At 47.8% G+C, this 13992-nt stretch overlaps 1 protein-coding gene across 1 annotated transcript; it reads left to right on the top strand.

Moving 5' to 3' along the window:
* The first annotated feature begins 1691 nt into the window (after positions 1-1691).
* LOC144274515 (uncharacterized) lies at positions 1692-5552 on the top strand. The gene is made up of 4 exons (XM_077833378.1): positions 1692-1814; positions 2355-2481; positions 2987-3100; positions 3436-5552. The coding sequence occupies exons 1-4, from the start codon at positions 1692-1694 to the stop codon at positions 5460-5462; spliced, it is 2391 nt and encodes a 796-aa protein (XP_077689504.1). The 3' UTR covers positions 5463-5552.
* The last annotated feature ends 8440 nt before the right edge of the window (positions 5553-13992 follow it).

The following is a 13992-nucleotide window of genomic DNA, read 5'->3' as shown; positions in this document are numbered from 1 at the left end:
GGAAAGGTTTTCATCCTATCCAGGGTTTACAGTTTGGTTCAATGGCTCTCAGTGCCCCCCAGATTGTTTCAGCCCCCCTGCCTGGGACTAGGAGCCGGGGGTAAGAACGAGGTACATCTGGCGGGGGGTGAACCTAGGGCTGTGGGAGGCAAGCCCCCCTACACACGGTAGGGGCAGGATCCCAGCCCCTAAACACCCCCAACATCTTCCCCACCCGCTGAGCGCGTGGCCCCAGCCTTCCCGGTCCTGGGGCCCATGGAGTGCATACGGACCCAGCCTGAACCCCAGGGGCAGCCTAAGGAGAAGCCTGACACGTTCCCCCATAGGGGCCGTGCACCCCACCTCTGCAGTCGTCTCTGACTCTCAGCCAGCTTGGAAAACAGAAGGGTTTATTGGTCGCTGAGAAGACAGCACAGAACAGAGCCAGTTAGCACAGAAATCAGGAGCATTCAGCAAAGTCCATCTGGGGGGGAATCCAAAGTCCTGAGCCCTGGACTCTCCCTGCTGAGTCCCAAAATGGGAGACTGATCCCGTTTCCAGCCCTCCATCCTCAGTGATGCCCAGCTGCCCCTCCCCCGTGCTTTCTCTCTTTCCCAGGACAACAGTTCATCTGCCCTTCCCCTCTCTCTTTGTTCTCCAACACCTTCGGCTGGCTCCCTGCAGAGGACGGGCTCTGACCATCACTTGCCAGGATACAGAATTTGGGGCATTCTCTACGCCCAGGCAGCCATTCTGCTGTCACACCTGCCCTCTAGAGGTCTGCACAATGATCACACCCCTGTATCCCTCCAGCTTGATAGTTGTGTAACACATGGGGAAACTGAGGCACACACACAGTATTCAGAAAAGACATTAAAAACATTCCCGCTTCATCACACACCTCTGAGACCAGCCCAGGGGCACTTTCTCCAGTGGCTGGAACCGCTCTGACCATACCAGCCCCTGAGCCTGCTGGTGATGGAGAGACTTGGGGAAAGGGCTGGAGCTGGGCAGGGAAATGCACAAAAGCCCCCTTTCAGGGACCGGCTGGTGAGTTTGGCCTAGAAGGGGAGGGGCTCCCTGTGTCTGTGAGTCCCAGAGCTGCTGTCCTCAGTGACACAGCCTGGTTCAACCCCCGTTACCAGTGACCGTGGCTGAGCTGCCTGATGAGAGCAAAGGCTCACGCCAATGGGACAGTCACCCGTTCTCCCAGGGTGAGGGAAGAAGATAAAAAGGGAGAGCGGAGAGACTTGAAGGGCAGCAGGAACAAGAAGTGGGGAGGGAGGTTCCCAGCTCCCAGCCCTGCCCAGATCCATTCCCTGCACCCCCGGGGCAGTCAGCTCTCCTGGAAACAAGGGCAGGAGCTGAGAGAGGAAAAGCCAGTTGCTTGCTCTGCTGAGCACCGCACTACTTAGGGAGATGGGGGAGAGCTAGAGAGGGTTACAATACACTGTGGGGCAGTACCCTGAAGTGACTCCTTTGATTCTGCTCTTTTTCCAGCGTTTGGCTCAGAGATGCTGTTCTGGGGAGGTTTAGAAGGGACGTGGTGGGTTAGTTCTAAGCGCGGGGGTGGGGGAGGCTGGTGGTGTGGCCGGGGAGGTAATGAACTAACTGGGTTTGTTCCCAGCATGGCAGAGTCATAGAATCAGAACGTCTGTCTGCAGGGAGAGAGCCTGGGGGGAATCGGGGAGTGACATGGACTCCAGCCCCTTATGAAACCTGATCAATCTCCCTGCTCCTCTGACAGGCTGAGGAATCGCATCCACGTTTCACTCCAGATCATCCAGTCTTCCAGGGAACAGGGCAGGGAAATGGCTGTGATGGAGCCAGCTCAGGTAGGGGATTTTCAGGGAGCTTTTGGTGGTGGGGGAGGGGCATCGTAGAGGGGTTAATCACCCGGCGTGGGACGGGGTGTGATAAACCTGCTGGAACATGACCGACCTGGGCCTGATTCTCTGAACAGGCCCATTGGCAGGTGGGGGGGAGGGGAAAACTCCATTTCTGAACTAGGGAACAGCCCCCTAGGCAGGGCTGGGAAAACTGACCAGACTCCCAGTGCTGGAGCCTGAACCCACGGGCCAGAGGCTGCTGTGAAATACGAAGGGAAGCTGTCGGGATTCCTGTCCCCGTCCCCGGCTCAGAGCTCTGCTTCCTGTCCCAGTCTGTGGCTGGCAGGTGTGTGGGAAATGAGAAGACCCTGCCCTGCTCCGTGTGCTGCGGGGGACAAGGAGCTCTCACCTTCTCCCACCCCCTGGAGCCTCCTGGCTGCTCTGAGCAGGGTGTAGGGAGGATTCTGCTTCTCTCTCCCTCCTCCCGCATGACTAGTGGGATTGTGGCTGGGGCAGCAGATGCTTAGTGGGCAACTCTTGTTCCAGATGCCGGTGACCTTCGAGGAGGTGGCTCTGTATTTCACCCAGGGGCAGGGGGCTCTGTTGGACTCCGCTCAGAGAGCCCTCTACAGGGACGTCATGCAGGAGAACTACGAGACGGTGACCTCGCTGGGTAAGGGATTCCTGGCCCCTTGGTTATTGGAAGCTGGGGGGGTCTGCGTGTCTGACACCGGTCAGGTTCTTCCTTCATCACACTCCAATGAGACCAGGGTGTCAAAACCTAAGGCACATACTAAATCATCCCCACCCAACCCCCCTAGCATGCACGGTGGAGAAGCCGTGCATTGTCCTGTCTGTGTTGTTTCTCGGTCGTACACAGAATCCCTCTTCTCCCTCCTCCTTGGGAACAGCTCCAGCCATGTGGAGGGCTCTGGGCTCCACAGGTTTAGAAATAGGCAGGGGTTTAACACTGGAGCTGGGTGTGCGTCCCAATTCCCCTCACTTCCCAGACGTCTGCCTCCCCCGAGGGGGCTCAGTGACCATGTTCCCGTCCTCTTAGATTCCACTTTCCCCAGCACAGCAAAGGGACAGGTGCTGCCCATGGAATATCCTTTCTGACAGATGCTCTCTCAATCCTCCACAAACCCTGATCTGGTCTGATTTCACCCCCTGCACAGGATTCCCCCTTCCCAAACCTGACCTGATCATGCGGCTGGAACAAGGGGAAGAGCCATGGGTGCCCGATCTTCAGGCCTGTGAGAAAAAAGAGATCCCGAGAGGCTCCCACACAGGTGAGGACTGACACAGAAACCATCTGGTGAATGAAGGAAAAAGTTGAGAATCCCCCAAATGAGGTATCAGTAAGTGCCCTCAGTTCCTTCCTCATCTCATCCAGAGCAGGGCTGCAGGCAACATCTGTCACTGACGTCGCTTCCCACATGTTCTGTTACCTGCAGGAGTTTCCTTCCCTACTTTCCTTCTCTGTAAAAGTTTGGGTGGGAAGTGGAGGCAGAATCCAATTGCTCCATCTGAGCAGCTTTAGCATGGTGGGTTTTCCCCCGGTGTGATTCCTCTTAATTTCTCCTCAGCACAATGACTCCTGTCTGCATTGTCTCTCTCCCAGCAGGTGATGAGAGAGTGAGTGACAAGAAGGAGGGGAATCAACAGCAGGAAGTTTCATGGGATGGGGAACCACAGGGGACCTTTGTGGGAAGAACTGAAGGGATTTTTTCCCAGTGCTTGGCACAGGGAGAAGCCTGGGGAAATTGGCAGAGGTCAAAGAGGCTGCTGGGAAACCACTCAAGGGAGCAAATGGATGAATCTATTATATATGGGGAAGGACACAGGAATCCCACAGCCCGGCAGACAACCCCCAAGGAAGACAAACACTATGAATGCCTCGGTTATGGGAAAGGATTTGTTCTAAGATCACAGCTTGCTACACTTCAGGCAATAAATATTGGAGAGAAAACACTTCAATGCTTGGACTGTGGGGAAAACTATAATAAGCACTCACAACTTACTAACCATGGGAGAAGCCAAATGGGAGAGAAACCCTCTCAGTGCCTTGAAGGCAGGAATTGTTTGAATTGGAAGTCAGCACTGATTACACATCAGAAAATCCGCACAGACGACAGACCCCATAAGTGCTTAGACTGTGGAAAAAGTTTCATACAGAGGTCAGTCCTTGTCAGACATCAGGCAATCCACACTGGAGAGAGACCCCATAAGTGCATAGACTGTGGAAAAAGTTTCATACAGAGGTCAGACCTTGTCAGACATCAGGCAGTCCACACTGGAGAGAGACCCCATAAGTGCATAGACTGTGGGAAAAGTTTCATACGGAGATCACACCTTCTTATACATCAGGCAATCCACACCGGAGAGAGACCCCACAAGTGCTTAGACTGTGGGAAAAGTTTCATACAGAGATCACACCTCCTTATACATCAGGCAGTCCACACTGGAGAGACACCCCATAAGTGCTTAGACTGTGGAAAAAGTTTCATACAGAAGTCAACCCTTGTTGTACATCAGGCAATCCACACTGGAGAGAGACATAAGTGCTTAGACTGTGGGAAGAGTTTCACACAGAGGTCAAACCTTCTTATACATCAGGCAATCCACACTGGAGAGAGACCCCATAAGTGCTTAGACTGTGGGAAAAGTTACATACGGAGGTCAGACCTTGTTAAACATCAGGCAATCCACACAGGAGAGAGACCCCATAAGTGCTTGGAGTGTGGAAAAAGTTTCATACGGAGGTCAGACCTTGTTAATCATCAGGTAATCCACACAGGAGAGAGACCCCATAAGTGCTTAGACTGTGGGAAAAATTTCACACAGAGGTCAAACCTTCTTATGCATCAGGCAATCCACACAGGAGAGAGACCCTATAAGTGCTTAGACTGTGGGAAGAGTTTCATACAGAGGTCAAACTTTCTTATACATCAGGCAATCCACACAGGAGAGAGACCCCATAAGTGCTTAGTCTGTGGGAAAAGTTTCATACGGAGGTCAGACCTTGTTAATCATCAGGCAATCCACACAGGAGAGAGACCCCATAAGTGCTTAGACTGTGGGAAGAGTTTCACAGTGAGGTCAAACCTTGTTAAACATCAGGCAATCCACACAGGAGAGAGACCCCATAAGTGCTTAGACTGTGGGAAGAGTTTCACACAGAAGTCAAACCTTCTTATACATCAGGCAATCCACACTGGAGAGAGACCCCATAAGTGCTTAGACTGTGGGAAAAGTTTCATACAGAGGTCAAACCTTGTTGATCATCAGGCAGTCCACACAGGAGAGAGACCCCATAAGTGCTTAGACTGTGGGAAGAGTTTCATACAGAGGTCAAACCTTCTTATACATCAGGCAATCCACACTGGAGAGAGACCCCATAAGTGCTTAGACTGTGGGAAAAGTTTCATACGGAGGTCAGACCTTGTTAATCATCAGGCAATCCACACAGGAGAGAGACCCCATAAGTGCTTGGACTGTGGGAAGAGTTTCATACGGAGGTCAGACCTTCTTATACATCAGGCAATCCACACTGGAGAGAAACCCCATAAGTGCTTAGACTGTGGGAAAAGTTTCAGACAGAGGTCCCACCTTGTTAAACATCAAGCAATTCATACAAGAGGGAGACCATAAGACTCTCGGAAAGGTTTCAGAAACAGATCAGCCCTTCTAAAGATCAGGCAATCCACACACAAGAGACCCCCATAAGTGCTTAGACTATGGAAAAATGTTTCAAATATATGTCATCCCTTGTTTTACATCAGAGAATCCACACAGAGGAGTGACCCCATAACTGCTTAGCCTGTGAAAGACCTTTTAAATGGAGGAAAGAACTTGTTTCACATCAGGCAATCCACACAAGAGACACACCCAATTGAGTGTTTGGACCATGTGAAAAGTTTCACACAAAGATTCAATCTTATTACACTCAGAGGATCCACCCAGGAGAGAGACCCCATCAGTGCTCAGATTGGAAAAATGTTCCTACAGTGGTCAGACCTTGTTAAACATCAGCTAATTCACACAGGAGAGAGAGACCCCATCGGTGCTTAGGCTGTGGGGAAAGTTTTATATGGAGCTCAGCCCATGTTTTACATCAGAGAATCCGCACAGGAGACCCCATAAGTGCTTAGACGATGGAGAATGTTTCATATCATGGTCAAGTGCTTGGACCATGGGAAAGGTTTCAGAAACACCTCAGCCCTACAGAACATAAGCCAATCCACACAGGAGAGAGGTCCCATAACTGCTTAGACTGTGGGAAACATTGCAGAAACTGATCAGTCCTTGTTTTACATCAGAAAATCCATAAGACTCCATAAGTGCTTGGACTGTGGCAAAAGTTGTACACAGAGATCACACCTCATTAAACACGGGAGAATTCACACATGATCTAAACTTCTGTGACACCTGGCCCAAAAGAGTTAAGAACCTTGCAGGCTAATTGACCCAGATTCAACCTTTAGAGACATGTTAAAAGAGTGTGTAAATGGTATTTGGGGCCATTCAAAGTAATAGAGACAAGCACTTTGAAATGTAAACTGGTGTTGTTAAAAAACTGGAAGAAGATAGTAGGGCTGTTGATTAATTGCAGTTAACTCGTGTGATTAACCCCCCCCAAATTCATCGTAGTTAGAAAAATTAATCTCGATGAATCGCATTGGTAAACAATAGAATACCAATTGGAATTTGTTAAATGTTTTTGGATGTTTTTCTACGTTTTCATATCTATTGATTTCGATCACAACAAAGAATAGAAAGTGTAGAGTGCTCACTTTATATTATTTTTATTACAAATATTTGTACTGTAAACATGCACAACAAAAACAGTATTTTTCAGTTCCCCTCGTACAAGTGCTGCCATGCAATCTCTTTATCAGGAAAGTGTAACTTAGAAACACAGATGATTTTAATTATATAAGTGCACTCAAAAATAAAACAAATAAAAACTCAGTGCTACTTCTTTTTCTGCCACTCGCTATGCCAAACAAGTTTGTTTACATTTACGGGAGCGAATGCTGCCTGCTTCTAATTTATGATGTCACCGGAAAGTGTGAGAGGGTGTTCGCATGGCATGTTTGTAGCTGGCAATGCAGGTATTTATGTGCAAGATATGCTAAACATGCCTATGTCCGTTCATGCTTCGGCCACCATTCCAGTAGACGTGCTTCCATGCTGACAGTGGCCATTTTAAAAAAAAAAAAAGCATTAATTACATTTTTGACTGAACTCCTTGAAGGAGACTTGTAGGTCCCCTGTTCTGTTTTACACACATTCTGCCAAATATTTCGTAATATAGAAGTCACAGATAATGACCTAGCATATGACGGGACACTTTCACTGCAGATTTCACAAAACGCAAAGAAAGTAACAATCTGAGATTTCTAAAGATAGCGACAGCATTCGGCCCAAGGTTTAAGAATCTGAAGTGCCTTCCAAAATCTGAGAGGGACGAGGTGTGGAGCATGCTGTCAGAAGTCTTTAAAGAGGAACACCCTGATTGGGAAATTACAGAACTTGAATCACCAAAATAGAAAATCAACCTTCTGCTGGTGGCATCTGACTCAGTTGATGAAAATGAGCACGTGTCGGTCCGGTCTGCTTTGGATCATTATCAATTAGAACCCATCATTAGCATGAATTCATGTCCTCTGTAATGGTGGTTCCAGCGGGAAGGGACACATGACTCTTTAGTGCATCTGGCACATAAATATCTTGTGACGCCGGCTGCAACAGTGCTATGAGAATGCCTGTTCTCACTTTCAGGTGACCTGGTAAACAAGAAGTGGGCAGCATGATCTCATGCAAATTGTAACCAAACTTGTTTTTCTGAGGGACTGACTCAGCAGGACTGAGTGAAGTTGTAGGCTCTAAAATTGTAGGCTCTAAAATTTTACATTGTTTAATTTTTGAATGCAGTTATTTTTTTGTACGTAATTCTACATTTGTAAGTTCACCTTTCATGATAAAGAGATTGCACTAAAGTAATTGCAATAGGTGAATTAAAAATTGTTTATTTTGTTTTTTACAGTGCAAGTATTTGTAATAAAAATATAAAGTGCTCACTGTACACTTTGTATTCTGTGAAAACAACGAGGAGTCCGTGTGGAACCTTAGAGACTAACACATTTCTTTGGGCGTAAACTTTTGTGGGCTATAACCCACTTCATCAGATGCGTGGAGTGTATTCTGTGTCACAATTGAAATCAATATATTTGAAAATGTATAAAACATCCAAAATATTTAAATAAATGATATTCTATTATTGTTTAACAGCATGATTAATCACAATTAATTTTTTTAATCGCTTGACTGCCCTAGCAGACAGTAATTGTAGAAGTCTCTGTTTACCTATATCTTGTTACAGATTAACAGTGTAACCAAAGGGTTCCTGTCTAGGACTGTATTTTGTTAATTCAGAAGTCAAAAGGAAATATTAACATTTAAATGAAACTTGGGTGTAATAATGTCATTGTATATATATCTCTTTTTAAAGTTTGTGGTAAACTGTCTGTGAATGGCTTTATGGATAATTACCTTATATTAATCCAGGTAGTTTTATTACCTGTGATGTTTGGGAAATAGAAGGTTACTTCCAAAACCTATTGTTCACCCAAGGACTGCCTGCTGTCAAGAGGCTGCAAAAACGTCTATATAAACTCTTGGGACCTGATCCGTTTCTCTCAGATCTTCTTAAGCTTTATTCGTGGGGAGTTTGAGTCGTAAGACTGAGATCTCCAGTCCTCTCTGGACCGCCCTGATATTGAACATTTGGACATTGGACTAGAACGTGATGAAATTGTTAGGCTATAGATATTCAAGCCTGTCTGTAAAGGCCTATACTTTAAGAATTTAGGGATATGTTTATTATTTAGCTAGTTATAGAGGTATAAAAGAAAGAATCTGTGTAAGGGCCTTCTCTGACCTTGACGGTCTGAGGCCCTGTTCTTAGGCTAAGGCCTTTGGCCAAGCAGCAGAGGCAGCCATAAGCTGGGAAGCGAACGGTCACCTCCTCACATTCCAAACTAGTTGAAATAAGGCAGTCTGGGGATAAAAAGGTGATCCGATCTATCACCTCCAGAGGAAGGGAAGAGCCTAGAAGATGTAAAAGGAAATTTAGTTTGATAGTTTTCTGTCTGGTAAGAACTCACTTATCAATAGATACAGCTGGGAAACCCTTATGTCTTTATAGATGTAGTTGTGAAATCCTCACTTTTGTATTGTTTTGTCATTATAGTTCCCATTTTGCTATTGTTTATTTGCATGGTCTCTGTGTGGTTCTGTGATTGTTTCTGTTTGCTGTTTAATTAATTTTGCTGGGTGTAAACTAATTAAGGTGGTGGGATATAATTGTCTAGCTAATCATCTTACAATATGTTAGGATTGGTTAGGAAAATTTCAGTAGACTGACTGGTTAAGGTATAGCTAAGAATATTACATATAAATTAGGGGCAAACAGGAAGTAAGTTGGGATTCAAAAATAAGGAAAAGGAACTTGGATTTAAGCTTGCTGGAAGGTCACCCGAATAAACATCGAATTGTTTGCACCTTCGGACTTTGGGTAGTGTTGCTCTCTGTTCATGTGAGAAGGACCAGGGAAGTGAGAGGGTGAAGGAATAAGCCCACTAACATCTTGGTGCCGTGACTCGGATGCATCACATTGGATAGGTGAGTGGCAGCCTGTAAGTCCCCCTCCCCAACAGTCCGTGCAGCTGCTTGGAGCGGGTATGGCGAACGCTTGATGGTAGTTGCGGGTTCTGGCAAACTGGGGTAACGGATTTTTTGAACAAATGGATAAGGAAGAATCAGGGCCCATAGCAGGTGCAGGGGTCCACCTGGGATAAGATTGAGAAGGAGATGGGAGAGTTTCTGGGAGACCCAAGGGAAAGGAGTGTAGGAAAAAGGGAATGGTATGACAAGGTTTGTGTGCTGGGATGGCATACTGGGTAAAAAGGGAAGCCAATCTCCTCCCACACATTAAGGATGTGGAGGGGATTGTGGAACAGCAACGGATTTTAACAGAAAAATCTGTGTTAGCAGTAGAGGTTTTGAAGATTTGAAGGCACGGGATGCTGCACAGACAGAGGAGTTTTGTGAGGCAATCCGGAGAGAGAGGGACGAACTGCTGGGGAGAGTAGGAGGCTTAGAGGAGGAATTGTATCAATGTAAACATAGGGGCAATGGACTTGGGGACCCCAAACCATCCTCCCCACTAATGGAACTGAAGGAGAGACCTCCACCACCCTACCCTGAAAAATCACTGTACCCACCACTGCCGGTGGATGTTGTAAGCCGGCGATCCACAGTTACAGCCCCTGCGAGAGAGGCTACCTGGGAGGAACTGCAGGAGGCAGGAATAGTGGCCCCAGTTGTGGGGTGTGGGGGGGAACCATGCCCCACAAGTAGTAGAGCAGGCAGAAATCCGCCCCTTGTCCCTGAAGGACTGGGAGGTGGTACTGAGCCGTTTGGGAAAGGTACCCCAGAATGATTGGGATCAGTTTGTGCTTTGGCTAGTGGAGGTGGGCAGGGAGATGGAGGGTCTAACTCGTGAGGACCAGGTGATGTTATGGCGTAGTCTTGTGGGACAGGGCACCTTAGGAATCGATGTAGCAGGAGTGGCACATCCATTTCTAATCCCTAGACAGGTGGCAAAACAGTTATTTGGGGTGTGCTCGCGTACTGCGGGGATGAATAAGATGAAGTGAAGCCCTGGGGAAACAGGGTGGGATACACTTAATGTCATACAGGCATGGGCACAGTGCTGGGTGCATCCCCTGGATGATCCATGCGTGATACCCCAGACAGGGGCACCAGGACCTGGTGGGGCTGTGGAGCAGGGTAGGGGTGTGGAATTGCTGGAGAAATGGTTGGAGCTGAATGATCCGCAGTTCGTGGGGCATTTAAGGTTGCAGCATCCTGAACTTGCTCCCAATCAACTACCCCAGTTTCTGGAACAGACAGATGAGTGGAGGCAGATGCATCGGGGGGAGAGCCGGTCCATGTTATTACTGCGGGGGATCAGTACAAGGTGGAAAGGGGTGGGTCAGCCCGGAGGGGAGGAGGTAGAGGGAGAGGCCGTGGCTTTGCGTGGGGAGGGGAGGTAGTCAGGGACGAGCGGGCAGCTATACAGCAACAGATCCAGAGACTGCAGGCTAAACTGACTACCCAGGATCTTACCAGATCAGGGGGAAAGTGGCCCCGGAGGCCAGGGGACTGGGACAGCCTGAAATGCCAGACACACAATTTTGCTTGGAAACAGCAGGAATGTGTTTGGTGCCAGGACCCCCGGTCCCCCTGTGGGAGGGACAGAGGTGGGTGCTGCGACTTAGGGGTGCCCTGGGAGGCGTCCTGTCCATGTTCTCAGTTTAGGACGGGGCGCATCTGGTCACCCCACGCTCCAGGGGGTGATCGAAGGGAGTCCCACGAGGGATTTTTTGATAGACACTGGAGCAGCCATCAGCTTAACCACATGGGGGGCAGGGGAGACCCTCAGAAGGAACTGTGACAATTGTAGGGGCAACGGGAGGGGAGACACAGTTAACCCTTAGGTGGGGACAGATCAAAGGAATCTGGGGGGAAGGGGAGATTATGTGGGGTTGTAATGATATGCTTCATCTGTTGGGGGCAGGAGATTTACACAAACGGGGGCTTGTACTGGACTTAGCCAATTGGGTGTGTTTACTGGGGCAGACGCAGGACGGTCAGGGCGATACCATTCCTATGGGGATAGCCACTACGACCATTAAAGCAGCACATGCCCTCCCACCACCCCCGGCTGGGTGGGAACACATCCCTATGTGGGCGAAGGATAACCTGGGTTGCAGTAGGGGCAGCATGGAGGTACTGCTGGAGGGAGGGGACCCTCCCCCACAGGAAAATATTGTATCGTTTCTGTGGGGGAGGGTATTGTTGCTCTCTGTTCGTGCGAGAAGGACCAGGGAAGTGAGAGGGTGAAGGAACAAGCCCCCTAACAGAAATTATTCTGAAAAGGACTCTTTCCAATTCTAACGCGCCATCTCCACGGTGAAACTGACCTCAGGACTCTACTCGGTTCTCTGTGTCTAATGATCTTTTAGCCAATACTGTCTATTCTTCTTTTAATAAATCATAGTTTAGGTCACGAGAATTGGCTGTAAGCATGGATTTGGGTAAGAACTGAAGTATTCATTAATTTGGTGAGTAACATGTCTGATCCATTGGGATTGGTAGAATTCTTTATATGGTGAAGATTTTCAGGAATCCCCATCAGAATCTCAAAGGACATTTTCCCACATCAGGTATCGTAAAAGACCTGCCTCTGTTGCCACTCTGTCAAATCAGTTATTTTGTTACAGCATCTCCCATGCCATGAAGGGTTTACAGAGCTGAATGATGCCTCATGCCTGTGCCAGGTGACTTTCTGTGAAATTAGTCTGTAATTAAAATCCAAAGTTATTACCCATTAAACTTGACAGCAATTCCCTACGTTGTACTCCTGGGTGGCCTCGTCGATGGGAACCGCCGTGTGAGCTCTGTGAGCCCGGGACAGATGGCAAACTACAAAGATCGAAGTTTGATCCTCTTCACAGACTTTTTGGAGCCTCCTGGTGTTCCTCACACACCCCGTCCCCTCCTGCTCCTTTTGCTGCCTGGAAACTCAGCCCCACTGGCGATTTCTACCATGTTTGCCAGCTGCCTGTTCAGCCTGACGTTTCTGTGTTGCTCAGTTCCTGAGGGCAGGAGACGGCTGTATCGGATCCCTCCCAGCACTGGCTGACGTGCCCGACACACCAGAGTGACAGCTTCTGTGAACTACTGCAGACAAATGGGACATGGAGCTTCCTCCTGGAGACTTTCCAGGGGGTTCTCTGTGGCCATGGCTCCCTCTGGGCCATTTAATGAAAAAAGTACCACTAGGGCTCTGGTCCTGCAATCAGAGGAACCGCCCTGTGAGGATGAGCCTGTAGGAGCAGGAGCTGTGTGTCTAAGGCCGGATAGTCAGGCTTGGTAGAATTCATTTATATATATATATATACAAAAATTTTGACAGATGTTTATTTTTAAGCAATTTTATATTTATTGATTTAAACGTTCACAGTTGTACAAAAATCTGGGATTTAAGCATTTCATTCCAGTTATCAATTTAAATGTTCATAGTGGTGGGAGATTTAGAGCGGGATCAGATAATATTTGGGTGAGACAATAACTATTTAATGACCGTAGAGACAGATTCAAAAACTTAAAGCTTCATAACCATTAAAATAGAGATTTTCAAGATCACATGTCAAAATATGCGAAGTAAATATTCTTAAATCAATGTCTAATAAGTTCTCAGGCAGCATCGTTCTTACTGTGCCTATTGGTAACTTTCAGTTATTAGCAGTGCGAGTATTTTTTGCTGGGTTTGTGTGTATACCGTGAAATCAACATTTACAGACATCCACCGATAAAAGTCTAATCCTGCCAAGTCTAGTGATATGAAATTCACAGGAGAAAACCTAGGTTAAGCTGAGATCAATGTTTCAAAGGCCCGATTCTCATGTACACCGAGGCATCTCTGGCTCAGGGTAAAGAAGATGCGGTGTTTCCAACACTCATGATTTTATAATGAGTCTCATTGTATTTGTTGTGTTTGTTAAAGTCCCAGCTCCTGGAAGCGTGTGATGAGGTGAGACTCTTGGCTTTCCTTTCCTAAACAAAGGAGGTTTCTGGCTTTCTTGGTTGCAGAGAAAAACTTTAGAAAAACTGACCTGCACTCAGGTCACATTTTAAAGTTCTGAGAAATCAGAAGGCAAATACAGTAACTCCTCATTTAAAGTCGTCCCGGTTAACGTTGTTACATTGCTGATCAGTTAGGGAACATGCTCGTTTAAAGTTGTATAATGCTACCTTCCAACATCCTTTGGCAGCCGCCTGCTTTGTCCACTGCTTGCAGGAAGAGCAGCCTGTTGCAGCGAGCTGGTGTGGGCTTGGAACCAGGGTGGACTGGCAGCCCCCCTATCAGCTCCCCGCTCCCCTAAGAGGGAAGGAAGAGGGGGGCTAATGTCAGGGTGTCCCCCTCCCCCTGCACCCTGCTTACCCTGTCTTCCATAGAGCAGGGGGGACACATGACAGGGCTCAGGACTGAGAGAACTTCCTGGCAGCAACTTGCTGATTAACTTAACAAGGCACTGTCCTTAAGTGT

This window comes from Eretmochelys imbricata, chromosome 14, assembly GCF_965152235.1.
Source record: "Eretmochelys imbricata isolate rEreImb1 chromosome 14, rEreImb1.hap1, whole genome shotgun sequence".
NCBI classification, from domain to species: Eukaryota; Metazoa; Chordata; order Testudines; family Cheloniidae; genus Eretmochelys; species Eretmochelys imbricata.
This window is presented reverse-complemented; position numbering and strand designations above follow the sequence as displayed.

What these genes read in the sequence shown, in the direction of transcription:
- LOC144274515 (XM_077833378.1), top strand. Translation starts at nt 1,692, where the DNA reads ATGAAACCTGATCAATCTCCCTGCTCCTCTGACAGGCTGAGGAATCGC. An exon ending in CGAGACGGTGACCTCGCTGG is followed by an intron (nt 2,482 to 2,986) that starts GTAAGGGATTCC and finishes CCCCCTGCACAG; the next exon opens with GATTCCCCCTTCCCAAACCT. An exon ending in CCCGAGAGGCTCCCACACAG is followed by an intron (nt 3,101 to 3,435) that starts GTGAGGACTGAC and finishes CTCTCCCAGCAG; the next exon opens with GTGATGAGAGAGTGAGTGAC.